This window comes from Drosophila pseudoobscura, chromosome X (genome assembly GCF_009870125.1).
Source record: "Drosophila pseudoobscura strain MV-25-SWS-2005 chromosome X, UCI_Dpse_MV25, whole genome shotgun sequence".
In the NCBI taxonomy this organism is placed as follows: domain Eukaryota; kingdom Metazoa; phylum Arthropoda; class Insecta; order Diptera; family Drosophilidae; genus Drosophila; species Drosophila pseudoobscura.
The window spans coordinates 5,334,144-5,361,409 of record NC_046683.1 but is presented as its reverse complement, the minus strand read 5'-3'; the positions used below and the strand labels follow the sequence as shown (position 1 = coordinate 5,361,409).

The 27,266-nt window shown below is 46.6% G+C and overlaps 2 protein-coding genes and 1 long non-coding RNA gene across 6 annotated transcripts; 1 reads left to right on the top strand and 2 right to left on the bottom strand.

Moving 5' to 3' along the window:
* Positions 1-565: 565 nt before the first annotated feature.
* Positions 566-26,544, bottom strand: LOC6902117 (uncharacterized). Of its 2 annotated transcripts, XM_015185685.2 has the most exons (7): positions 26,402-26,544; positions 25,713-25,898; positions 7,881-8,229; positions 7,742-7,818; positions 6,967-7,172; positions 3,135-6,911; positions 566-2,488 (listed from the first exon to the last, which is right to left on the bottom strand). In XM_015185685.2, the coding sequence occupies exons 3-7, from the start codon at positions 8,063-8,065 to the stop codon at positions 1,223-1,225; spliced, it is 5,511 nt and encodes a 1,836-aa protein (XP_015041171.2). In that variant the 5' UTR covers positions 8,066-8,229; positions 25,713-25,898; positions 26,402-26,544; the 3' UTR covers positions 566-1,222. The 2 variants fall into 2 exon arrangements, with proteins under 2 accessions (XP_015041171.2, XP_033238499.1); XM_033382608.1 differs by lacking the exons at positions 25,713-25,898; positions 26,402-26,544 and adding an exon at positions 24,895-25,209.
* On the bottom strand, positions 10,170-22,242 carry Pfrx (6-phosphofructo-2-kinase/fructose-2,6-biphosphatase). 3 transcript variants are annotated; one of them, XM_015185686.2, is made up of 2 exons: positions 21,797-22,242; positions 10,170-13,165 (listed from the first exon to the last, which is right to left on the bottom strand). In XM_015185686.2, the coding sequence occupies exons 1-2, from the start codon at positions 21,933-21,935 to the stop codon at positions 10,995-10,997; spliced, it is 2,310 nt and encodes a 769-aa protein (XP_015041172.2). In that variant the 5' UTR covers positions 21,936-22,242; the 3' UTR covers positions 10,170-10,994. The 3 variants fall into 3 exon arrangements, with proteins under 3 accessions (XP_015041172.2, XP_001355482.4, XP_033238502.1); XM_001355446.4 differs by having other exon boundaries at positions 10,170-13,162; XM_033382611.1 differs by lacking the exon at positions 21,797-22,242 and adding an exon at positions 13,522-13,684.
* Positions 22,532-24,644, top strand: LOC117184520 (uncharacterized). The gene is made up of 2 exons (XR_004469921.1): positions 22,532-22,954; positions 23,007-24,644. It is a non-coding gene; the product is annotated as an uncharacterized lncRNA (long non-coding RNA).
* Positions 26,545-27,266: the final 722 nt, after the last annotated feature.

The window sequence follows — 27,266 nt, the reverse complement described above, 5'->3', positions numbered from 1 at the left end:
TTGGTTTGGGATTTTTTTAATATTAGTTCTTCTTAGGCAGAGTTCCTTATGGTCTACAAGTGGAGCCCATCAGAATAGCCATTATAAACGAAACTCGAGTCGAGCATCAATGTGAAAAATCATGCCCAAGCAATGCAACACAGATCTAGAGTCTGTGCATTTGTTGCTAGGAAATGACCAGAGACGAAGAATCGCCTATAAGAGCATTAAAGTACCAGTACCCCATGCGTCCGTAAAGGGAAGCGTCGAACAAAAATTTAAATGGAATTAGTTCCTGACGCAATATCCTGGTATTGTATAGTATTTATATCCTGGTATTTATAGTCTTTGCCTCTGCTCAGTCAGTATATATGTGAGCTTATGATTTACTTAACCTGTACCCCTTTCAGACCGTGATTTCAATATTTACCATTTCTATCTGACGAATTTGTGCAAGACCAATGTCTGTTGATGTTGGTGTGCCGCGGCCCTTGCCGCGATGTTATATATCGTATTTGTACTTGTCCATTAGAGCTTGTCGTAGCACCCTGTTGGATAGGCGTTCCCAGTATGGATCTACAGTGGGTGTTTGGATTATGCTGGCTTTATTTAGTTCGTTGCCTGGTCAAAGCAATATGCTTCGCGGGATTTAGTTTACACATTCATTTTTCTTTGTCAATCGACGTATGCGACGTAATATATAAAATATAAATTTCGCTTGGAGTTCAGTTGTGTACATTACTATCTTCTAACTATTATCTTATATGGTCTATGTGCTGTTTGCTTATTGCATGTGGGTGCTCGGATCGGAGCATAATAATCCTACTACGAAATCGCTGCTTCTTCTTTCGCATACTGCTGCCGTCTCTGCGACAAAATGTCCACTATATAACTTACTTGCTAGTGTATTATTCTTATTTTGCTGCACATACAATGTAGTTTGCAATGTAAATGGGGAAACGTTGTCAAGGCGAAAACCTTAGGTTAGGGAACTATTCCATGCGTGCTCATGCAGATACATCGAGATTGTATGTGCTGTGCCACATCACAATTTGATCGCTTCTTTATGTTGAATTAAACTAGCAAAAGGTTACAAAATAAGTGTATCTCCCTCTCTTTTACGCTCAACATAAAATGCTTCCATTACATCTACTAAGGCTACAAGAAACGCTTATCTGTATGAACAAAAAAAACACAAATAGGGGGTGAAAAAAAACGACGTCTTTGCGACATACATATCGCCCTACTGAAAGGGGGCGAATCGCATTAATTCTGGGATGGGGGCTGTCACGCGGGGAGCTATAGCCGGATTCGTGACGGTGATTGGGAGCTCCAGGGAGGTGGGTATGCCATTGGTGTTTGTGACGCCGATGACGGCCAAACTGTCCTCCAGGTTAACCTCGCCGAGGGGTGAGACGCAGCTCAGCGGCACAGCGCTCGGATTCTCCAGCGTGGACATAATAGGCGTCTGGTTGAGGAGCGCATTCGTTTCGTTGGTGCGAGCCGTGATTGGTGGCGTGAGGTGGGCAGGCGCTGGCGGCAGCACGTGTGAGACGAACACGACGCCCTCGGGTCCGTCGTCGCCAACGTCCATGAGGCCAGCGGCGGAGGTGCGTGTCTCTATGTGTAGCAAAGCCACACTGGCGTTGGCTGCGTTGACATAATCGATCTCGTTGACCACTTGGCTGTCCGCCAGTGCTTCGGCCAGCAGGTCTGTGGCGGGGACTGTCATGGCCGCTGTTCCACCGACTTCCTCCTCGTCCAAGGTCATGTCTTCCACGTTGACCAGCTGCAAGTCGCGCTCCTGCAGATACGCCTGAGCTGCTTGGAGTATATCGCGGGCATGCAGCACGGCCCTGCCACCGCTGGCATCAGTCTCAGTAACATTCAGCTCGATGCAAGAGTCTGGCTGTTCCGCAATGCTGAAAAGCACCGAAGGGTCCAGTTCCAGGCGATGCCCGTTGACATTTAGATGCAGTACGTTGGGCTCCAGCTGGTCCTCGTGCAGCGACAGCTCCTCGTCCACATTGAGGGCCCCACCGAAGCTGGCCACTTGGCTTAGGGGCGTCATGATGCCCAGTATTTCCACCTGCTTGTTATCGTTGGCGGTCTCTTCCGAGTGACTGTTGACGATTTGCGCCGACGACTCCACCGAGACCTGCTGCTCCAGGGAGTCGAACGGCTCGTCGCTGTTCTGCTCAAAGTCCACGCTCATCTCCATCTCCATGTCCGCCGGATCCACTACCTGAGCCACAGCCTGGCCACCGCGGAAGTCAATGTCCGCAAATACAGCCGACATCGGATGTCCGTCTGCTAGTCGCGGTGGCTCACGCAACGCCTCTCGCGGCACCGGCACCAGGTGGTTCTTCTCGCTGTCCAGGTACAGCGCCACGTTGTTCAACGGCATGAAGTTGTTGTTGGCCAGCGAGCACAGCATAAATGTGTGATTGTAGCCCGGTATGGGAGTAGTCATCACAGCACAGATGCGTCCAGAGGACAACTGGGGCGGCTGCAAAGAGCAATAATAACATTTACCAACCATTGACTGATATTTAGATGCACTAAAGACTACTCGTTAAAGGAAACCAAATACAGGGCTTGCACTTTAAGCTGTGAGCCACCGTACCAGCTTGAAACCTATATATTCTTCACTTCTATATATAATCACGGGTCCAAAATTTGAGATATAAGCACTTGTTTCAGCGCAGTCTACAGCAGCCTCTGAGACTCTCTCTCTCTCTCTAGAGACTTGGCTATAGAGACTTGGATACTGAGGCTGATCGTGGATATATCCAGTGCCGGACTTGAGTGCTAAGTGTGCAATAATTTTAGAAAAATTGAAAATCCATCTTATTTTTGTCTGCAGATTGTCTGGAGTTCTGGTGTTCGACGGCGTCTTCAAGAGAGTTGATAGGAGAGCCGCTTATGCGGATGTCAGGAGGTTACAGGAGTATATCCATCGACCCTCAGCTGCGTAAGGGAGCCTGAAAGGCGAAAGGAGGAGCGTTCTCATCCCCAATATGGATCCCCCAAAAAGAGACAAACAAGACTGATGCCAACAACACAAGTCAAATACAGAGACGGAAGAGTGCTGGCAGCAGCATACATTGCCACCACTTCCACTTGAACAGCTCATACTTTGGGGAGACACTTACGTTGTCTGGACTCTCCTGTTGCTCCTTCCGATCGCACGACGTCTCGACGGGGTCGCTCCCCACATTACGCGAGCGTCGACGCTGGCGGCGCTGCCCAAGCTGCAGCAGCGGCATGGGCAACGAGCTGGAGCGACGGCGCTGCGAGGCGTCACGGAGGTCTTCCAGCTGCTGGTGGGCTTTGGCCACATCGTCGTCGCACAAGATCTGGGCAAAGCTCAGGGCCCTGCCCTTGGACGGGGAGGTGGTGGTGGTGGTGGTGGTGGCGGTGGCGGAGGTGGTAACTGATGAATCGTCACGGGAATGGCTGCTGGGGCGCCGGGCGAGGAGCGACAGCTCCGATGGCACCACCAGCTCTCCTGAGGCGAGCTGGCGCTGAGGCTCTAGTAACGAGTTCACCGACTCTATAAGGCTCATATCGATTTGAGTGTCCAGCGCGGATGGCTTCTCCACATCGGACTCCTCCGTCTCCACATCTGAGGGCGATGGCTCCTGTTCTGCTTGACTAGTTTCGTCCTCCTCGGGCGTTCCTGCTTCCACGTCCGGAGACACTGACTTCAGTGGCTGGTCCTCATCTGTATCTTGAGACGAGTCCCCAGTGGATTGTACTACCTGGCTCCAGCGCTCCCGCGCCCTTCGGCACTTCTCAACGCTCCGTCCGCTAACCAGATCAGCCTCGTATTGGCGCAGCAGCTCTTGCTCTCTCTTCTTCAGAAGCAGCTCTCGCTTTTGGGGCACAAAGGACACTGGCTCTCGCGGCTCTAGTACTGTTGCGGCCGCCAATTTTGTCTCTTGCTCAGACGCCGGCTCTGGCTCCGACTCTTGGCTTGGCTCAGAGTCTATCTCCTGGTTCGGTTCTAGCTCTGGCTCAGACTCCAGCTCCTGCTCTGGCTCAGACTCAAGCTCCTGCTCAGATTCGAGCTCTTGCTCTGGGCCAGGCTCCCCCTCTTGCGGTTCCTCCCCGTGGTCTTCGGCCAGCACCTGCTCGCAAATATTGACGCCATTGGCCGCCAGTTGGCGATTGGCTTCATGAGGTACGCTTTGTTCTTCGACTTCCGAATCCTGCTCATCTGTGTCGCCCGACTGTTCCTCCTCGACGGCCGCTTCCTCGTGGTTTGGCTTTTGCAGCCGGCTGTCGTTGCTGTCCGAAGAATGTAGGCTGCCGAAGGGAAGGCGATCGTAGAGGTTGGGCAGGCGTATGTCCTCCAGGATTAGCACACCGCCGCGCTGCACAGGCTGTGTGGCATCCACAATGGCTGCATTAATGAGGCCTGCCCCCGACGCGGTTCGCTGCAGCTCCCGTGCCTCCTCCGCCGAGATCACCGCTATGTTGGAGGCAATCGAGCAGCTCGTGCTGGAGCTGAGCAGCGGCGATGCAATTCCACTCGTGTTCGATATGGAGCTGCAGTTGGAGATGTTATTGCTGTTCCGGCTACAAATGTTGGTAAGTTCCTCGACCGTTGCCTCGGGCTTGAGCTTGAACCGAGCCTTGGAGCGCCGCTGCTGTCTGCGGGATGGATCCGTCCTGGGCTTGCTGCGATGACGTTTGCCGCTGCTGCTTTCTCCGCTACTATTGCTATTGCTGTTGCTGTTGCTACTGCTGTTGCTGCTGCTGCCGCTGCTGCTGCTGCTGTCGCTCGTGCTGCTGGTGTACCCGCTATTGAGGGGCTGGGGAGAGGCTCCTCCCCCATTGTCCAGGTGAAGAGAGGCGGCGCCGTTGCTGCCGGCACCCTCGGCTTCGTCGGCCTCCTCGGCTTCGTCGGCTTCCTCGTCGCTAGCCAGTGCGGACTCCGACGTGGGAGGACTTTCGTCCTTCGGCGCTGCCTGTATTGATTTGTTGCGCGACTTGAAAATGCGCTTCTGGCGCTCCTTAATGGGCAAGCTCAGCTGGTCGGCCTCGAGCTCTGCTTCATCTGGCTCGGGCTCAGCGTAGCGAGGCACAGTTTCCTGATCGGCGATCGTTTTGGCAGCTCGACTGGCCTGGATAGCCGCTGCGTCTGCTGCTGCGTCTGCTGCTGCGTCTGCTGCTGCGGCGGCCACTGCTGCATCGTCGAAGCCCTTGAACAAATCGTCATTGGAAGCAGTGACCTTGGATCTGGCTCGTGCGGTCGCCGCTTGTCCCGGCTGGGGAAGCTTTACGGCTTCCTTTGCGGGGATGGGCGACACGTGACCTTCTTCCGTGTCCCCAGTGCCCTTGATATTGGCCTCATGGCGGTTGGTGTGACGTCTGTAGCTTAACCTATTCGCTCCATCCTGCTGCTGCAGGTCTTCCTCCTCTGAGAAGTCGAAGCAGGACGAGGAAGTGTTGTGGGCCTTCGATTTGTCATTGCCATTGCTTCTGTCGCGCGACGAAACCTCATCCTCAATAAAAACGACGCTCTCGTTGGAGCTGGCATCGCTGTCCTGAATGATGATCGGCTCGTCGCCCGTCTCCAGCCTTCTGTCCACGTGGAACTCCTGCAGCACCACGTCCCGCCGGTCCTTCTTTGGTATGTTGCGTATACGCTTCTTGGCGGCGACACCCCTGTTCTGTTCCACGTCCTTCTCCCGGTTCTGGGCTTTTTCCATAGTTGCTTTGGGATCGATTGAGCCACCCAAGGGCTCCTCGCACTCGTCGTCGCACCACTCGGCCATCAGACTCAGCTGAAGCTCCAAGGAGGCAGCAGGGGGGTCTGTGCATAGCGGCTGCGAATAGTTTACTTTTGGTGTCGGCGCTTTTCCTGTTGCTGTTGCTGTTGCGGTTGCTGTTGCCGGTCCTTGGGCCGAGTCCTTGGGGAGGACTTCGCTCTGCGGCAGTAATAAGTGTACTTCAAGTGTGTTTCCGGAGCTGCTGGCAACGTTTTCGGAGCTCTTTGCTTCGCCGACTGCTGGAGCAGCGTCCGAAAACTCGATCTTCGAGACAACCTTCTTGCGGCGCTTCGCTTTCGGGGCACTGCGCTCAGGCGTGATGGGATCCCGCACTTGGACTGGAACGGTTGTTGTCAACAGCGACTTCCTCGACTGGCTGGCCCGCTTGGACACGGCCAAGGCCTGCTCGGTGATGGTCGCCGCCAAGGTGCGGCGTCTTTCAACAGCCAGGCCGCGGGCGCCACTGCGCCGCGGAACCGCTTGCGGCGGTGGCAGTGCTGGCGTTGGCGGCGATGGCGGCTGCCCATCGGCTAGAGAAAAGTCCTGCTGGCGACGGGTCATGGAGCGCGTGAAGCGGCGCTGCTTGGCCGGTGCCTGATCAGGGGCGGGCATCGTGGCGCGGAACCTGTTCATGCGCTGACTGCGGGGGTTCCGGCGGTTCTGGCAGCTTTCACGGCGGGGCGAGGACGCCCTGGAGTTGCTGTTGTTATTGACTATGGGTCGCACCATACGCTCGATGCTCTCCATCGTGATCTGGGCTATAGAGGCCACTCTCCGCTGGGCCTCGTCGCCCAGCGAGGCGTCCACCATAATCGAGACGTGGCGCGAGTGGACACGGAAGTGGTTGCTGCTCTCCCGGCGGCGCCTACCGTAATGTGTGGGAGAATCGAGTTCGTGTGTGGTGTTGGCGCGTCTGGCCGATCGCGTCTGCCTGCTGGGGCTCTGACTAGGGCTGGTGCTGGCGTCCTGGCTGCTGTTGCTGCTAGTGCTGTACTTGCTGGAGGACTCCAGGTGACCGCGGCGGTGGATGAGCAGGACATTCATGCTGCTGGTGCGGAAACTGCACGTGCTGCACTCGTAGCTGGCCTCCGTGAAGCGCTCCGGGACCGGGTCGGCCGTGCGCGCAATGTCCATAATACGGAACGTGGACTCCTGCAGGGGGAGGCGGGCATTAGCAGTCGCTGTAGGAGGCGCCCAGCTTACTCACCTGCTTGGGCGTCGAGGACGGCCCGTTGGAGCTGCGAGTGCTGCCGCTCTGGCTGCTGCTGTTGCTCGAGAGGAGCGCCTTGATCAGGCTGTCCGGCCTCGCAACGGCGTGCGCACTCAGCCGTTGCTGATGGTTACGGGACTCTGCCAGCGCAACATCGTCATTGAACTTGACCCGCATTTCCGTGCTCATAGCTTCGGCTTTTCCTGCAATGGAGTGGCAAGAGAGTTAAGCGAGAATGGCAGTGATACACGAGCTTAGGGATAGTTTGGGGATATCTTTGTTTTGTTTCCGAGTCCATCTCCTTGAGCGCCTAGATATCAGAGACTACAAGAGACTACAACCAGACTCTTGTGATACCACACTGTTGCAACCGTTCGTTTGCGAAGGTTCCGGCCTGTATAGAGGCGTCCAGAACGGACAGGACAAGAGGCACCTGGTCTCCTTTAGGAGGTGAAGGCCGGGAGAGCTCTGCACTGCGAGGCCAAGGCCATTGGCACAATTGTGTGGCTCAAAGCCAACACAGAAAGACCCTAAACCTGGGACCTGGACCCCACACTTGCCTCTCTCTCGAGATACAGAGGAGCATAGATTCCTGGAGAGACCTTGGAACACACAGGAACGTGGCTACTGTATTATCCTACTCCCCCCGTTCTCTCCTGGGTCCCGCCTGATCCTGCGCGAGACCTAGAAGTGCGTGAACTCTTTCCCAATGCTAGTATACCCCTCCGTAAGTGTTTGAGAAGCCCACTGCACCATTTGTTGGACTACTTACGGATGCCGCGTTGGATAAACTCCTCCTTTTTGGAGCATTCAAAGGGATGAATCAGTTTGTTTGATGCGACTTGCTCGCTGAAAACAGAATATAGAATACAGAAACACAGCCAGAAGTGCAATCGGGGGTTGGGACTTACTATGTTTTCTCGTTGAAGAAGGCAACAACGGCAAAGGGGGGCCGGCTGGCCTTCACGAATCGAAAGTTCTGGGACAAGGTGACTTCGCCGGGCCACCAGATCTCTGTGTTGTGTATTTTCACCCACACCACATCGCCCTCGCTGTAGGGCGGCTCGTTGGGCTCCTGGTTTCGAGAACGTGACATTTTTCAGATAATGCCGGACTCTGTGAATACTTCCAAAGTGGTTCCTGATTGCAGGAGAGGCGGGCGTCCGTCGCCCTGCTGCCCCTTTCGCCTGTGCAGTCGTCTAGTGGTAGCTCTATGTCCTCTCGGCCCGCTCGAGCATATCCGAAGACACTTCGTGGCACCTGAAATGTAGAACAACAACAAAATGAGCAGGAATTCTATAGATTTTCAATGCCTCAAAAAAAAAAAAAAAAAAAGAATTTCGTACTACCATAAAGATAGGTATTAGGGATAATCGCTTAATGTACCACAAATGAGCTGTGATGCAATAATTTGAACAGAATGAGATCTCTCAGAGGAGCCAATTCACGGCACTCAAGTCGTTCGATTGGACATTGGAGGAAGAGAAAGCGAGAGACAAAGAGAGAACGAAAGAGAGCCTCTGGAAGCCACCGCAATGATCCGATCTCATCCAAACTCCTCCAGCGATTACACAATATATTCCTATATATCCACTCGGATTCAGCGTGTTCCGGTTTCTCGTAACCTCAAAATTGTGGTCTCCAGCCCTTTGCGGCTATTCAGTGCCATGCGTGAGTATTATTATTATTATAATAATATTATTAGCTATGGGGCAAGCCAACCATCGGCTCTCTTGCTTCAGCAACAACGAAAATACCACCGATTAACCGCGATTTATCAAGAATTAATGTGCAGAACAATTTTGGGGAATCATTTTTGCTTTTGAATACAATATCGGGCGACGTCGACAACCCAATTATAATTGTTTCAATTTCAAAATTCAATAAATAAAAATAAATATATCTAAAAAAAATATATACAACAATATGTAAAAAAAAAATACAACAACGAAAAGACAAATCTTAAAACAGAAAAAAGAGTTTTTTCTGAACAAAAAAGCCCTGCCTTTGAAAAAAAAAATGTTACAAAAAATACCAGATTTTAAATATTAAAAAAAAAACTAAACCAAGAGAAAACAACTTATGCAACAAATTTAAAGCCTCAAATCTTTATATAAAAATAAAATTGTTTAAAAGCGGAAAAAGTTCAATTTTGTTGCTTAGTGCTGTTGGTTTTATTCAGCTCCGCCCCGCCAGATTGACATCCGATAGAAAGAAGAGACGAGAGGAATTAATCAGGATAGGACGTATAGGATATATTGTCTTGGAAAATATAACAAATTGTAAGAGAAACTGCACTAAAAAGCATACCCCAGCGCATTCGCTTCGCAGCTTTGAGGGCGTGCAGCAAATCACACGAGAGCTGCTCAATAAATCAGTGAAACAAAGGTTTTTGGCTAAACAATCATTTTATTTTTCAACATAGTCTACTTTTAGATCTAAACAGTTTTGTCCAATGTTTGTAGCCTCTCCAACAAGTTTTGATTCGTCCTCCAAATAGACATTTCTTTGGAGTCAAATCTCTTTCCGCCGAGCCATTTCTTCAGGTTTGGAAACAAGATATAGTAGTAAATCTCTCGGTAGTAAATCCGGGAGGGAGCCCAATTTATGGATTTTTGCCAGGTCTGTGGGCACCCATCTAGAGGGGGCACCCATCTTTCTCATACCCAAGCGATCGTTCAAAATAGAAACGACTGAGCCCATTGACTGCTCATGGCTTCCACAATCTCTTGAAATGGTTTTGATAAGGCGATCTTTGACAGGAGTTAGCCGATAGATGCCAAGCCTGTTGACAGAAGCAGGGATGCCCCTTCCGGTTAAGAGGCGGCGAATTCAAAAAGTCACGGATCAAAAGCTATGGCCAGCTATTGCTAATTTTCAGAGACATCTTGAAATTCTTGAAAAAAAGGTATTTATTTTGGTTGCTTTTGAAACTGTCAGCCGTTTAAAGTGTTTGGATGTTTTAAGTGATTTAGCAGTGAAATTTAGGAAATAATATTCTAAGAAATGGCATTTCATCGAGGGTATTTTCGTTGTTGCTTAAGCAAAAGAGACGGGGGCTTGCCCCCCAGTGAATGCGTATTATTTCTTATTGAAATTCCAAACAATTTGGAGTGTAAATTTAGAAAAATGTTACTTCTGGCTGTTCCGAAAATGACTTGGGATTGCCCGATGGTAAATGAAAAAATGCAGTTGTTGGCTGTTTGTTTGATAAATCGTTATTTATTTGTTAGATCTCGTTATGATATATCAAGCGCACATACACACACATGTAGGCAAATGAAGCAAACATAGAGGGGGTGGCTGTAGATTAAGTATATCGTACCATAGGCTAGCCTATAAGTGCCGGATAACAGGAGAACCTACCAAAGCAAGACATGGAAAAAGTATTGTATACAAAAATAGACACCCAGATACAAGGGTAGCACCCTTGCAGTAGTAGTAGTAGTATAAGTAGTAGTTTAAGTAGTAGTTTAAGTATAAGACTCATTTATGCGCACAGTAAATATACATATATATTTATATACATGTCCATATGTTCGTACATATGAAGCTAGAATAGTGTGGGTCGTAGTTCACAATCAACTTAGTACCTAGATCGCTCCCTTTAAGGCTTCGTATCAATTTAGTTTATAATTCCGGGTCTACGGGTTTCCAGGTTTACGGGAGTGAATAAAACAGTTGTGTGCAGTCAGAGACATCGAATAGGTGAACAAAACGAAAACAAAAAGAGAGCTCAGAGCCTTAAACCTACGTACATATCTTTAAAAACAACGATCCACTCGGAGACATGGATGGCGACACGTATACACCGCTGTCGGTCGACAGAATGTTTAAGTAATAGCGACCCTTGGCGCCGCTGGCACCGCTGGCACCGCTGGGGCACCGTGTTCATGTCCGTTTGTGTGTTGTGGTTATGCGATGAAGAGCTTGTGCGTGGGGAGGGGGGGGAGGCATGCCACGACGAATGACTGAGCCTAGAGTGTCTTGGATTTCGAGGGACGCAACAAGTGCAGCCACCGCCGTCATTGGTGGGCTTGGGCATCGACGCGTCCGCCATTACCATTCGTTGCCGTTGCCACATCATCGCCCACAATGAGCACCTTGCCAACGCCATCGGGCGCCACCAGCTCACCGCTGAGACCGTCGAGCCCGGGCTCGCTCACGTCGCCGGGTATCTTGGGCTTGGGACGGTGCGTGTCCACCGCGTCGATGGGCAGCTTGATGTGCTCCACCTTGCAGCCGTAGGCCACGGGGGTGAGCTTGATGACGGTGTGCAGGGGCACATACAGGTAGGGCAGCTCATCGGCGGACTTGTCCAGGAAGTAGGCGAAGAGGCAGCGCAGAACCGCCTGGTGGGACACGACCAGGACATTCCCCTGCCTCTCCAGCTCCATGATGACGGGCTCCAGGCGCGCCACCAGATCCTCGTAGCTCTCGCCGCGCGGATAGCGATACGCGAACTTGTTGACATCGCGTGCCTTGAACTCCTCGGGGAAGCGCTCCTTGATCTGCTCGTAGGTCATCTCCTCGCAGTGGCCGGCATCGATCTCGTTGAGCGCCTTCCAGCGCTCTTGGGGCGCCTTCACGTCGGCCACTGTCTGGATGGCTCGCTTCATCCACGAGGTCCACACACGCAGCCCGTCGATCTGCTGCTGCGCAATGAAGGCGGACAGGGCCCGGCCGTACTGATGGCCGCGGGCGCTCAGATTCGAGTCGCCGCCAATGAGCCCGCTCAGGTTGTGCTCGCTCTCGCCATGCCGTGTCAGATAGATGGTGCGCGGCGTGATGTGTATGTTCATCAGATAGTAGACGATGCGCGACTCCACGTGACCCTCGTTGTTGTAGACAACCACCTTCTTGCCAGCGTTGTAGACCTTCATGAAGCTGAGATGCGACTCGGTGACCTCGTCGATCGGCTGGTAGCGCTCCTCGTAGTGCTCGATGCGCTGCAGGAAGTCCCGCACCACCAGCTCCGTGTTCATGTTCAGGTAGTCCGGCGAGCTCACCTTCACCTCCAGAATGTTCTGTTCTATGATCTGCGGATCGTTGCAGATCGACTCCACGAAGAACAGACGGAAGCCGTGCTGCTTCACCACGATATCGTAGATGAGCTGTCGCCGGTCCCGGGTCGAGTTGGTGGCATCGAACACGGCAATGCTGCCCTGGCCGCTCAGCAGCCACTCGCACGAGTCGTGCAGCGCCTGGTTGGCACACCTGTTCCTGATGGCCATCGCCACCTCGTTGTCGGCGCGGAAGAACTCGTGCGACTTGTAGGCCGTGGTGGCGTGCCGACGGTACTCGCCCAGGTTGAACACGCGCGTCGCGATCCCAATCCAGTTGAGGTAGCGCGCCAGCTTCTTCGAGATGAAGGTCTTGCCCCTGGCCGGCAGGCCCACCATCGCTATAACGTGCGGGGTGGTGCAGTCAGCGATTGTCCGCTCGCCGCGGATGGGGAAGGGCTTCGTCATCACCGTCTCCGATGTGGGTGGCAGGAGCTTGCGCAGCTCCTCGGACATCACCGAGGGGCACACATGGAGCTCGTTCTCTATCGCCAGGTCGGCGGTCTTTTTCAGCTGATTCAGTGAGGTGGTGCGCACGCGTAGCGAGGGCGATGTGTTGTAGGGCATGTCCATGATGCTGGTGGCGGTCACGGAGCGTACAAGCTGCTTGGTAACGGCGGATCGTGGGATGCCTGCCGCTGCGCCCGACTCCTGGGACGTGGATGATGAGGAGGATGTGGACGAGGCTGATGATGACGAGGCGCTTGATTCACAGTTTCGGCAGCTGCACAGATCCGAGTATGAGGAGGAGCGTGGTGCGCAGGAAGAGCGGGATAGGAGGGTATTTTTCTTCTTAATGGAAAGCAATGGCAATGACAATGGCAATGTTCCTACAACGTCCTCGTCGTCGTTGATCACGTCTCCGTGTCCGTCGTCTCCGTCTCCGTGTCCGTCTCCGGTGCTGCTCTCTTCTTCCCTATCGTTTTTCTGGCTACTTTCAAAGCTTATATGGCGGCTTCCGCTGCTGCTGCTTCTGCTGCTGCCGCTGATGTTCTTCTCGCTGGCTGAAAGTGTTTGGTTAGAAGTTGTTTCTGTGTCTGTCAATTGTTGCTTCTGTTGTTGTTGTTGTGGAAGATACGCAGGGGCTCCAGGTACTGGTGCTTCTGCTGATGTTGTGGTGGTTCCTGCTGCTGCTGTTGATTGTTGGCGTGGCGAGACATGAAATAAGTCGAGGATTTTTACATAAATGTTCAGTTGGATTTGCTGATGTTGTTGTTTGTAAAAAAGCTTTCTGCAATGGGATGGATGGGAGTGAAGCAGTGAAGAAGAGTGTGTATGTGTGTGTGTGTGTGTGTGTGTATGTCGGAGTGCAGTAGAAGCCCGATTATGTGCACGCACACACACACACACGTATGAATGAATGTGGATACACGAGTATCGGGTATCGGAAACGATATGGAAGCAGAAATCGAAGCGGATCTGGGCACACGAAATGTGTACAAATTAACATGCGCGCACACAACACACAAAAACATTTAAATATACACACATCTGTATACATATATTCCTGTATTCCTGTATCGATGATATTTGACTTGTTTGAACTTGAAACAAAAGCGAGCACACGCAACGCACGAACGAGTGAGTGAACACCAGCAAATGAAGACCAAATGAGAATGAGAATGAGTTTGAAACTTAAACACTCTTGAGGCTACAGGTACGCTGCTCTCTTCGAGGAGAGAGACAGAGAGAGAGAGAGCAGGCCAACGCACACAAACGAACACGAAGCCAAGCAAGCAGCTGAGTTGGCGAACGAATGCCGCCTCTCTGCTGCTGCTGGTTCTATCGATAGTTTTAGATGGCCATGGACAATCGATAGTAGGCGATAGCTGATCTCCTCGGCCAACACAGGCCCGATCAGGTAGCACGGGTGCCCGCCAGTGCACCTACACACTGCACGTACACACTGGATGCACCCTGATACACAGGTACAGAAGAGATGTATGTGTGTATGTGTGTGTGATTTGTGGAAAGCAGAAGTGTGAAAGGAAAGGCAACCTAATGAAAAGCCGATTGACAAACAGATTTAATATTGTCGAAAACGCAAGAAATAAAGCATCGTAGACCCATAAAAAGTTGTTTAACGATTAACCGAATCTATAAAGTATTTTCTACTTTCTTTACTTTCTGCATGCTGTATGTAAATCCCTGTGCCGTATGGGGTCACCTACACTGTAGCTGAAAGAGGAAGCGAAAGTAGAACGGCGCAGAACTAAAGAAAAGAAAAAAATTCGATCCGCGCAGAGTTGAACGACCATCTGATAGCTATATATTCGACTCTTGTTATTCAAATACAAAATGTTCCACATCATTTCATTTGACGACTTTGCGAATAGTTTTTCGGAATCGGGCCAATCGGATCTTCCACGAAAAAACTAATTTGTTTCTCAAAATAATCACCTTAAAATCCCATACCGGATCGATCAAGCACAGCTGCAGTGGTCTGATCTGGGGCGAGCTTTCAAAGCTTTCCTTTCCGATCAGCTGTCGGCAGGGAGCGCACTGCAGCAGTGCAGTGTTTGTTGTTTCTTTGCCGCTTTTGAGTAAGTTTTCCGCTCCGCTTTCGGCATTGCCATAAGCGGCCCTCGAACCTGGGACGCGGATTTGAGGCAAGACTTTTTTTTACTCTTTATTGGCCCAAACCTGAACCATTTAGTGGATGAATGGATGTGGATATGCCATCTAAATATACCAAATCAGACCTAACATAGCTGTTCATTATTTGGCAAGCGGCAGCGTCTGTCCAGGCATTTGAATGTAAAGCAATAAGAAATATTTGGACTATGTGGAGAACAGAGTGGATGAAGACTGAAGATAAACAGCTATTTCGGTGGCCATGTCTGCGTGAAAGAAATAACTATATTCCCACTTTTCCCTTGGGTCCAGGCTGCGTCAACTGGAAGCACAGGACACGTTAAATCTACTCACTTTCCGTTGGATTTTATGGTAAAGAGAAAGACCCGGCCACACAATCAACACGAAGCTTGAATGTTTTCTTGCCTTACAGTGAAACAAATGAATTTCAGATACAGCCAGAGAATGATTTGAAAACATTAAACGTTTTTTTTTTGGGGCAACAAAACCCGCCTAATGTGCCTAGCCGACAAGAGAGACTTGGAAAGAGTGCAGCTGCGCGATTTTATGAATACTATGGATTCATGCAGGGCTCTACGGACGGTATGTATTCGCAGTTACCTGATCCAAGCAGAAGAGAGCTGCAGCCGCCGGAATAAATGATAGTGAAGCTGCCACAACGCTGAACGCGGAAACACTAAACAAATATACTGCCAAATTGAACTCCGAAGTCTAGAGAACGACATCGACACCGACTGCGACGGCGACGGCGATGGTTACGGCGACACGGTTACGGCGACAACAGCCAAAGGCAATGTCGATGTTGACTGCATGGAACAGAATTTAATCAATCCCAATTCAAGCGAACAGGAATATCATAGCCTATATCCGACTATGAGATGCCCTCCGATCATATCAGACGTCCACAGATAAATAGAAGGAAAACTCCAGGCAGGCAATCATCGGGGGCTTCGGCTGCGATACCTGTTAATCTGAGACGAGACCCCCCATCTGCAGAAGCACAATATACCCTTCCTTCGTTTCATTTCAACATTAATCTCAATTTTTTCCACGGCTGTCGACTGGTGCCACAAGGGAGAAGGGATCCTAACCGATTGCAAGTGCAATTAAACGCCGCCCGGACATCGGGTACGGCAATACAATATAGAATTGCACTTTTTTTCGTATTGACTTGACGCGATACCGATTCCCATTATACTAGATTAGAGGCGGCGCTCCAGCCAACGCGTGCGTCATCGGGCCCATCTATCTGACACGGCGAGACACGAAGCATATGTGGCTGGAACGAGACGGAAGCTGAACTGGTCCAGATACCCCAACCATCCAAGGTCAGACACTTGGCAGGGTGACATCACACGCTGGTAGGGCGTGCAATGAGAGGAGTAGAGCAGTGCTCACCCCCCCAGGCATACGGCATACGGCATACGGCTTCCTCGTACGCACGAGTACGCCTGTGTGTGTGCGTGTACTATCTCCAGCAACTCTATGGTGCCACAATAGCAGGGCCCGATAACTTTCTTTTGTTACAAAACGGAGTCATTGACTCGCTCCCCAGTGGAGATTCAAAGGTGGTCCAACCAAACTCAAAACAACATCTAGTCCATCTCCGTGCGAGAAACACCACGCATATCATTAAAGATTAGATAAAGATATAAGCCAAAATATGACCCGACGTTACGCTGCAAAAAAAACATTTGTAAAACTCTGGGAACTGGCTTGGACTATCGGTACAATATTTTTCGGGAAATTGCTTTGGATATTTCAATATTTTAGACAGACTTTGGGGAAATCAGCTTTCTTGTGACCGAAAAAGTGAACTTTTGATTATTTAAACAGGTTTTCAGATCAAAGTGAATGCTGAATATTGTAAGGAATGCTCAGATTAAGCAGGCTGCCATGCCGGATAGACGGGAAATAGTTGGTCTTGGCTCGGAGTTCTCCCTGTTTCCGTTCCTCTATCCGGAATACGAACTGTGGAAAAGGAAATACGGAGGGTTAAAAGTCAAACAGTTACCGAAGAGCGGGTTGAAACTGCGGTTGAAAGCGGTTGAGGATTACGAGTTCTTGGATGAGCAAGGCTTCAAGATCGACAGTGGTGGGGAACCAGCCGGCCGTGAATGGCGATGTTGCAACAAATGATGCTGCAGATGAAGGCTCAAGGTCAAGGAAGAACAGATAGAGGATCAAGGTGGCCAAAGTTTACAAGAAACTCCGGGAAAACGTTAAGCGTTAAGAGACCAGGGACATAGAGTATTCAAAGGAAGGTGCTTCATCTTTGATCGACAAAACGGCGCCAGATACAGGGAACTGAAAGCATCTCCAGCAAAAAAAAAATTTACTCGAGCCTTGGAAATCCCACTATCAGAGGCGTAAAGGATATGTAGATGTGGAGGGATACGACTGCAAACAGCTGCAGGTAAGAACAAGCAGATAATGGAGGACCTGACCTTTAAATATGCATCTCGGCCATAATACATATAAGGTCCACCCTACTCTGGACCCACACACCCTTCTCAAAACACAGAAATAACACAAAAATTTTCCAACAGAAGAAATAACAAACAACCAATAACAACACCCACTATCGACAAAATGAATAGCCAAGCCCGTACGAACCCTGATAAGGCCTGAAGCCGTCCAAAAGGGCACATCAAATGATGTACAAATATTGTGGCGGGTCAACAGCTGGGGCTCTTATCAGTAGAACTGCCAACGCAATCGCCATCGCCATCAATCGTGCGAAATATCCAAGCGGACCCCAAAGCACCTTGGAACCCATTACATATGTATGTTCATATGATAGCGTTTCCACCCATGGGAAATAGATGTGAGTGCCGATAACTCTAGAGTGTAGACCTGAAAGACAATGGAGTACTTTTGTGCAAATTTAGGCACTTGGACAGTTCTCTGTGTGTCCCTCTGCTCTGTCCTAGAGGGAAATCGTCCTAGAAAAATTGCAATCCCGGGACCGAAACAGCATGTGATGGTTCAGCTCCATTTTTGGGTATGGTCTTGCAAGGACTCCCTGGGAATATCCACGCACGCATGCAAACACACATACATACATATGTACATACAGTAGCGGTCAGCAAAATGTGGACAAGTCGAAAAAAAGTCGATTTTCTTTTGTGTTTACAAAGTTATGTCTTGTTTTTTCAAGAAAGAAAAAGAGCTCATCCACCTAATTAAATAATATAAATATAAAACACACAAAAAACACCGAAAATTTTAACCAAAATTTCCTTGTTTTCCAAAAAATCATCAAATCAAAAAGCATTCACTTTCGGATTCACTTTTATAGTTGTACGGAAAGATTAATACCAGGCTTTAAGTCCGGAAATAAAATTAGAATCTGGAATACGAAATCATCCTAGAAGATGAGGGCATCAGTATGCGGAAAGAGCTCCTCATTGAACGGTTTTGAGGGTTACCTCTCAAATTGACCAAAATATACTAAAATCCCCAGACCATCCTGCTGCCTCCTTGCCTTACCGTTCGTTAGTTTTGGGCAGTTGTTCTCCGACTTTGCGGCGATCATACGTCATACTTTCGCAACCCAGTCCGTTTATCTTAGCTCCATTAAAAACATGACGTTTCTCAAATCATTTAAAGTCCATTGTCGGCTTTTCTAGAGCATTTCTTCCGATAGAATGTGGCATATTTGCAGACCGAAGACCATTAAGTCATGTCTGAATACATTGTCTAGCGATATCGTATGCTATTTTTAACCGATTTTCGATGCTCACGCGATCCTAAGTGGATGGTCCTTTGGGGTGGTCTTTCTCTTACCTCCCGAGTTTTTCGAAATTTGGTATACCCAAGGTTGGGGCCAATAGTGGCAGAACTAATGTGTTCTGAACCCAATGCCAACAAAGCTGCCCTGTCGGCTTCTTTTGTTTTTGTTTAAACTTCTTGATTTTATGTGAGAAAAAGACACGTTAATTAGAAGCTAATGAATGTATCTAAACAATAAAAATTGTTGCCGGCCTGAGTGTCCACTGTCCATTTCACTGTCCGCCACTGTGTGTGTGTACCGTAACTCCACTCCAAGAGAATGCACTCGATTTGAATTGAGTTTGTGTGGGTGTGTAGGCGAGTGTGTGGCATTCAGTCACATACACATGCATACATATTTATGAGTTAAATGAAATGAAGGAAACGACATGGACACTCAGTTCTTTGTGTTCTTTGGTGTTTTTATTATTTTTCTTACTCACCGCAAACCAAAAACAATTAAAAGGCCTTTAAAAGCTGTTTAATAGCTAGTTCTGGCCAATACCAGTAATACCCAGTAGTCGAAGAGCATGGGGGTATATTAGTTTTATGGTGCAAGTGGAGGTGTGTCACACCCAAAAGAAAGGACGGTTTCCGACCCCATAGAGTATATATATTCTTCATCCTCCGTCCGTCTTGTTTGACGACTAGTTCTCAGAGATCATAAGAGCTAGAGAAATCAAAATCCTAAAATATCACACATTTAAAAGTGTATTTCGTCCCGCCCCCTTTCGGGCGCACAACGGACAAAACTCTATGGCGTCCACAATTTTTAAGATACGGTAAAACCTTAAACCTCTCTTTCTCACACACACATGCAAGCTTTTCTCTTGCAGTGTGCTTAAGGGAGCGTAAGAGAGCACAAGGAATCGAGATAAACGGCTGGAGTTGGTGAGACGGAAAAAGAAATAAAGAGGCGGACGAAGAACAAAAAAAAATGGGAACAGATCAAATCTAATATGTCAAAATCTCTCGTCAGAGCAGCGATAGTAAAAATTAATAAAATATATTGTACAAATTACATAAGTTATATTTACTGATTGAGTACCGGTTAAAAAGTAGAATCGCGGTGCTTACCGCATAAAAAAATAAACAAATATTTATCTATGTTTTGCAAAAGCTGTGCAAAACTCATTCGATTTTGATAATATTTTACTATTGAAGAAAAAACCAACAGTTTCTTTTTTTAAAAGCTTTTGATTTTCTTTTTTAAATGCAGCTTTTGTCATGATTTGTTTTTTTTTTTCTTCTGAAAAGATGGGAACACTGAGTGAACCGTAGTATGTACGGTGTGTACACACACACAAATTCAGGCAAACAAACAACAAATACAAATGAGTGCACTCGATATTAATTGAGAAACACCCCCCACTATCACTCATTCAATTCGTACCTCTTCAATTTACTGCGTACGAGATACGAGTCTAACGTGAGGACACTGAAAAAAACTCACTCAAACTTCGGGCACGCAGGGGGGGCATTCGATCATTTCAGCTTTTGAAGAATAATGATATTTTAACGAGTACATGGTGCTACGATGTCTAGAAGATTTACCATATATTTATTCGATAGTGAAGTTCAAGTTCAAGGCCCGAAAATTTTGATTGAATATGAATAAATTTCAATACACCTAATAAAAGAGAGCAGAAAAATACTCCTACGATACCTGGGTTAGTTTTAATTTTATCTTAAAAGTGCAGTTTGAGTAATTGAATGTTAATTTTGAGGATTCATATTCCTACTATCTTCGAAATCCTCAAGGTTTTTATTGTTGAACCCCCTTGAAAATTGTTTATCAGTCGCAAGCCAATATGAACTTGTTCTTTCTTCTTTTTCCACGGCATGTCGACACTTTTCCGATTAACAAAGGAACTTCAAGTAAAACAAAGAAGTAATAAAGCCGTTGGGGATTACGCGGATCTATTTTTAGTTGAAAAGGTAATCGAATGCTGTCAGAGAACCATAATTGTTAAAAAAAACTTCCAGAAATTAATAGTGCATGGATATTTCCACCTTCCGCCGTCACGTGAAATTCGTTCGATGGAAATGATGGAAAATCAAACTCTTTTCAATAAATATTTTAAAAATATAAGCAACAATATACCCTAAGGTGGCGTTATAAAAAACAAAAGAATGGTTGGGACTTGGCTAACAAAAAATCAGCGAATCTGGAATGCTCATTTCCCAAGTTATGAAATGTGAAACCAATTCCTTACTATCCGAAATGTCTTGCCTCAAATCGAATGAGTATAAAATGAAGTATTCACTAACGACTCTAGATTTTCACTGCACCTCTGCTAAGACCTGTGGCTGACTCAGTCGTCGGTAAGTATATCTATAAGTAATCCTATGATTTATGTCCATCAGACAATGTGTTTTATAAGTAATTATACGTAAACGTCGGAATGGGAATCGGAGCCGATGGGTGGCGCATGCACTCTCTCTATCTCTCTGATGGTATCGCTATTTGCAAAAAAAGAAATACGAGATTAATTTCTTGGTTAATGCGAGGAGTGGGGGGGGGGGGGGGGTGATTGTCTTGGGACATGACGCTACGATGATGTGTGAAATATGGAAAGAGAGAGAGAGAGAAAGAGCGAGCTCGTGAGAGCCTGTTGTATTCTGATGTCAATCCTTGCACTCCTTTATCCTGTGTCAAGCAGTTACGGACAGATACACATGTATACATATACATATGCAAATTTTGGAGAGAGGATGCACTTAAGGAAATAATTAAGTTGAGATTTGAATCCCGATGTCTATCTCATTTAGGGAGGGAGCGCTTCGAACTCTTTTAAATCTCTTGAATAAAACAAGAAAAAATAAACTAAAGCTAAGTTTATAAAGCACCTATCCGTGGTAAGGCCTATATTGGATCGACCTGGTTAATTTGAGTGCTTAAACAAATGGAAGCCCAGCATATTTAAAATTTCCAATATTCAGAAGGGGCAAAGGGGGAATTCAATCTGCTTGAAAAGTCTCCAAAGATGAGGAAAATCGCATGCAACCGAGAAATAAACTCGCAAAATAAAACATCCAACGACAATGTTTTTTTTTTTTTTTTGTTTGTGTCGATGCTCAATCAGAAATGGGAAGAGTCTGAACAGCACCTTCGTCAAAAAAAATATGGAATATGTGTTTTAATAAACGTAAATTTAATTTAACCAAATAAATGCTAAATGCGCGAATGCATAAACTATATATGTACGTAATACGTGTATGTATGTGTGTGTGTATGTATGTATGTATACATGCATGCCAGAAAGTCGCGTCAAAAGCCAAAAAAAAAAAGGCAGAAAAAAAACAGCCACACAGCAGTGCAAAGTGGGCTAAATGCGGGAGGAAATGGGAGCTTATACGGTATTGGAGCTGCCGTCAGCTGGCCCCATACATACACAACAAGAGCGATTGACCCGTCATCTGGTTCGGGACTGGGGCTGGGGCTGGGGCTGGTGCTGGTGCTGGCGCTGCTGCATTGCTGGGAGCTGAACTGGAGATGCTGCAAGGCGAGGAGCTCCCGCAGCATTGAGCCATGGCTGCACAAAGCCGAGCAGCGTTGATTTTTGATTTTTTATTTTGATTCGATTTGATTTGTTTTTTGTTTTCCTTTTATTAGATCGTTGTCTATCGATAAGACGGCCAGAACAAGCAACAAAAAACAACGCGGGACCACACGAAAGTCTCAGTAATAATAAATAAAGCAAAGACACAGAACGCACGAGGGGGGGAAAAAAAAAAACAAAAATCGATCCAAAGCAAGATCGAAATCACCGCTGCGCAACGCGTTCCGTTCCGCACACGTCGCTTGTCGCTTTTCGAAATAGGAATGAGCAAAAGGCAAGGTAGAGCAGCAAACGGCACGCGCGCGATCCGACGTCGGCGTTGCCGTTGCCGTTGCCGTCGTCGCCGTCGTCGTCGCCGTCCGTTGTGCTGTCGGTAATCGCAATCGGTGGGTTTGTCTAGGCACAGATTATGAACAGTGCTACCAGTTCAGATATTTTGCGGCACAAAAAAATCGCCAACTATCTCAGTAATCTAATTTCTTTCCTTAATGGTTTTAACAATTTACAATATGATTTTTAAAGTACCACCATACAAATCAACGGAATTCTGATTGGACATTGGTAAGAATAAATGCAAAAACCTTTCAGCTTTTTTTTTTATACATATACAGGTATATTTTCTCTACGTTTATTAATTGACATTTCACACTACTGCCTGCCAACGGTAATTATACACACACATTTACATACACATGCACATGAAAATTGCCAATTGCTCCAATAGCAGTAGGTAAGGTACCGTTATGGCAGAGGAAATGGCTCTTGGCTTGGCGGAAATATTTTTTGTAAGTGCACACCCAGCGAATAGGACGGGTTTCTAATTAGATTAGCAAACGAATAGGTACAGAGGTGCTCAGCTTGCCAACAAAACTATTTTTGACAAGTTGTTTCCCTCGATCGATTGAATAAGCCAGAGAGAGAGAGAGAAAGGGAGAGATGGAGAGAAGGGAGAGTAAAAGAGAGAGCGTGAGAGCGGGAGAACGGGACTAGGTAAGCATTGACAAGCAAGCTGTGGACTCTCTTCTGATCCTGGCTTTTGTAGGCATACATCTGTGTACTCTTCCTATCTACCGAAAAAAGTACACGCTAATATATGTAAACAAAATAAGCGAGAGATGCAAATGGACAAGACGCAGCCCTGGTCAGCAGTAGGGGCCGATATGTTGATATGACTAGTCCCTGGCTTCTCTTTTCAAATCGATCAGAGCACGATCACGTGATCTCCGTTTAATTAGTATTTGTGCAGATTTCGTTGAAATGTTCGCACACAAACACACAGACACACACACACACACCTCTTTTGGATTTATAAATAAATGCCCAAGTCCACGGCACTGCGCTATCGCTCGCTCATGCGCTGCGCCTCTATTCTGGCACAGCGCAAAGCCGATAGCATGACAAACCGTACCTGTAAGAACAATAAACAAAAACAACAACAACAAAAAGAGCAATGTGCACTTGACAATGTTTGGGGACAGTCACTTCAAAAGCGTATGTGTTAAATTGATACTGGGAATTTATGTTTAGATTTAGATCAGACAACTTCATCACAAGTCTTTCTGAAGATAATTGAAATAATTGTTATTATTATTGCGATTGGATTACTATGTCATGGAACTATCATGTGGACGATCTATTTGCCAGGAGCCGTACGAAATTAGTTTCACATAAATGCAAAAAGCGCGCCAAAAAAAAAACCATCCAAGCAACAGATGTAATCTACATTTTTGTTGTGGTTCCAAAGCCGCAACACCACAATTCCCGGTACTCAGTCAGTACACACATACATACGTATGTACGTACATATGTACATGCCATTTTATGATTAAAATTCAAGTGTAGTTTTGTAAAAGTATATTTCTCAACTCCGTCCATGCTCTTTTCCTCTAATGACAAATATTTAAGTGTTTCCACACCACACGTTCCGTTATATGTACATATCTCCCAATCTCTCTTCCCACCCACCATGTACCATCAACGTTTATATCTCACTCTCCATGCAAGGTGGAGCCACTGGACGAGAAAGAGATGGAGAGCGATCGCACGGCAGGGGATCGCTACGCAAAATTATTCCCTTTATTCCAGCTATAATACCGATCCCATCTGATCAATATCTCGATTTTTCGTATCTACTAAATTGTTGATTGTTTGATTGCTTAGTGTCTGAGAACTTTGCAACAAACGCTGCCTTCTGGCTGTTACATACATCATAATACATCAATATAATGTCGGCTTCGTAAATACACACAAGTAAAGTACATTTGTTAGCAACTACGGACATCGCTACATCGACTTCATGCTAATTAAGAATATACATACATACATATTTATACTATTCCTCTTGTACGCTTTAAGCATGCATTTTTTTTCTAAATACACTACTGTCAGAAGAAAAGCTCCACTCCAGCAGCACACAACACTGTCAGCCAAATGCAACACTGCTATAACTTACTAAAGCAATGGCCGAATACTGTGATGGCGGTGTTCAAGCATATATGTGTATGTGTGTACGTGTGGCAGCCTGTAGACTGTGTACGTGAGCTAACGAGAGCGAGCACGAACTAGGCAAAATGTGAAATGTCAAAACATTGCGTAAATTTTCGCCCCCTCAATAGCACACCTTATATTATAACTAGTTTTTGCAACTAATAAAATTTAAAATATTACATACACAACCCGATAAAGGCAAATTTATTTTTCGTCGACCCGCAACGAAAGAAACAAATCAACCCCGCACTCACTAAATCACGCACGATGGTAGAAAGCAGAGTAAAGAACACACTGAAAACAAAAATAAAGAGAGCCTGCCCAGCTCTTTTCCTTGGGTTCGAGTGTCCCCTCTCTGGGGCTATTTGTGTGTTGCAGTTTTTGCATGTGTGTGGGGATGCGCGTGTCAGAGGCAACTTTGAAGAACGTAAAATGCAGCTCACCTTATCCTTCGTATTTATTTTGTTTCAACCGAACGAACAATCCTTCCACTGGCGTTTTTTTTTATTTTTCCTTATTTAATTTTTTTTTGTCGATTTTGTGTTTCGATTGGTATTCCACGCCGCTGCTAAGAGTCGATGGTCTTCCAACATGTTTTTGGTAAATGTCGTGTCTGTTGGAAAAACGTCTCTCCCAACGTCGTTGCCGAGCAAGATGGAGATAGCGAGCGATAGCATCAACAGTGGGCTCGCCCCGCTCTGAGAATATCAACAACAGCTCGGCAAATACATATGTACATACATGTGTAGAACCCCGTTCTATAATTTTCAATTCATTTTTTATTCTCACAACATTCACTTTTGCACTTCATATTGAGTTTTCCCGACGCTGACCAAAGTGTTCTCTCTGCTGCGGCGCATCGTGTGTGTGTATGTATGTACATATTTATTCGGTTCTCTTTTGGTGTGCTGTTAAGAGCATTACTCAACACTCTTTTGCCGACGGGAGACGGACCCACGACGTAACTATACAAGGTGGTCTTCATACTCTTAAATTAACAACACATCCAAATCATCACGCACACACATCCAATCGCAACGAAGCTGGCTGTTGTATTTGTTGTTGTACTGAGCAAAATAAGCCCAGAAAAGAGAGCACGTTGCGGGAATGTACCACCTTGAACAATTTCATTTTGGGTAGACCGACGGTAAACACACAAATGTGCAAGGGGGACTTATATAAATACGTATGTACATATGTATGTATATGTGCATTTTTATTTCTTATGAACACGTATTATTGGAACTTTTCTTGTACTTACCCCTTAACAAGTGCAACAATTGCGAGGCAGCATCAGCATGACAGTGGTGTAACTGTTAGGTGCTTTTCTGGTTTTTTTTTTTATGGTTGGGCTGCGTTTTGTTCACAGACACATATGTACACAAAAAGACGAGCGGCTAAGAACTCTCATAAAAAACGCAGCGCGCTTTGGTTACACACACATACACTACACAACAAATAATAGATACACTTGTATATGTCTGGATATTATATATATGTGCGAATACATACACACAAATGTACGAAACGAGAAATCGTATTCGAATATTTTAAAAAAGTATGTATATATGCTCTGTACTTTTAATTAAAGTAGACACTGATTTGATACAACCGACCCTACAGGCACACAATTGGCTGGGTGATGCAAAAGCGAGTTTTTGTGGAAGTGAAGCCTCTTCTGAGTTTAAAAAAGATGAAGGCGATTTTTTGGATCTTCCACTCCAATTCCTCAGCAGGCATCCATCCAATTGTCCTCTCTCTCTCTCTCTCTCGCACTATCAATTACAAATCAAACTCAGAGCTGTATGCAGTACATGGCACACAACATTGCACAGACAACAGAACGTAAAAAATGTGTTATTAGACGAAATTTTTCTGCCACTTTTACATCTCGACACAAATCGAACGTTTTTCACGGTTATAGTATACAATGCAACGACGAAATTATACCTAGTATTAATAAACTAAAACTTTAGAAGAAAGACGTGCGAAGTATAACTGGAGAGTTATTTTTATCGATAGCCCCGTCCCTACTGAACTCCAAATGCTAGAATACATCGATGGCCATCTTTTCCAGTCTTTTTGAGACACATCTATGGTATTTTTGAAGCCTTTTTTGCTGTATATCCTGCACACACTGGGGCGAGTATCGGTAATAGAGAGCCTATTCATAATAATTATTATTGGGGTATTTTCGAGAACCTTCAATTAAAAAATATTTCTCAATAAATTTGGGAAGTTCATAAAAAAGAATTTGGGATTTTTCTGCGTTTTATTCAGAACAGAAAAATTAAATACCGACTAAAGCCTAACACTCGATCAGCAACATATTCCATCGTATGGAAACCATAAAAAGCTTGGACAATTTTGCAGTAGGCGTCGACGAGACCTCAAATTAGCAAATTAGGTAGCCGATTAATACTGGAAAGGCAACCGATACATACTGGAGTAGCAACGATGGTACATGAAACATCGATGTTTTTCGAATTTTCGCATGAAATTAACCCATTAAGGGTGTGAAATGAATACAAAACAATTATGAATACAACAATTTAAGGTGACTAGTGTCAATAAAAAAAGAATTTTCAAGTACGTATGCATGCGTGCCCAGCAAACTATTCTTGAGATTTTCCTCAAATTTATAATGATGGGATATCGAAAATCCCTAAGCAGTTATTTTATATTTAAATTAATACTTATTAGTAACCCTACAACACATGCAATTTCGATCCTGGGCTTGCTTATGATGATACGTTTTCTTTGTATAAACTAATAGAGAAATATGCTATATTCCGCAGAGGAACAGGCGGCACAT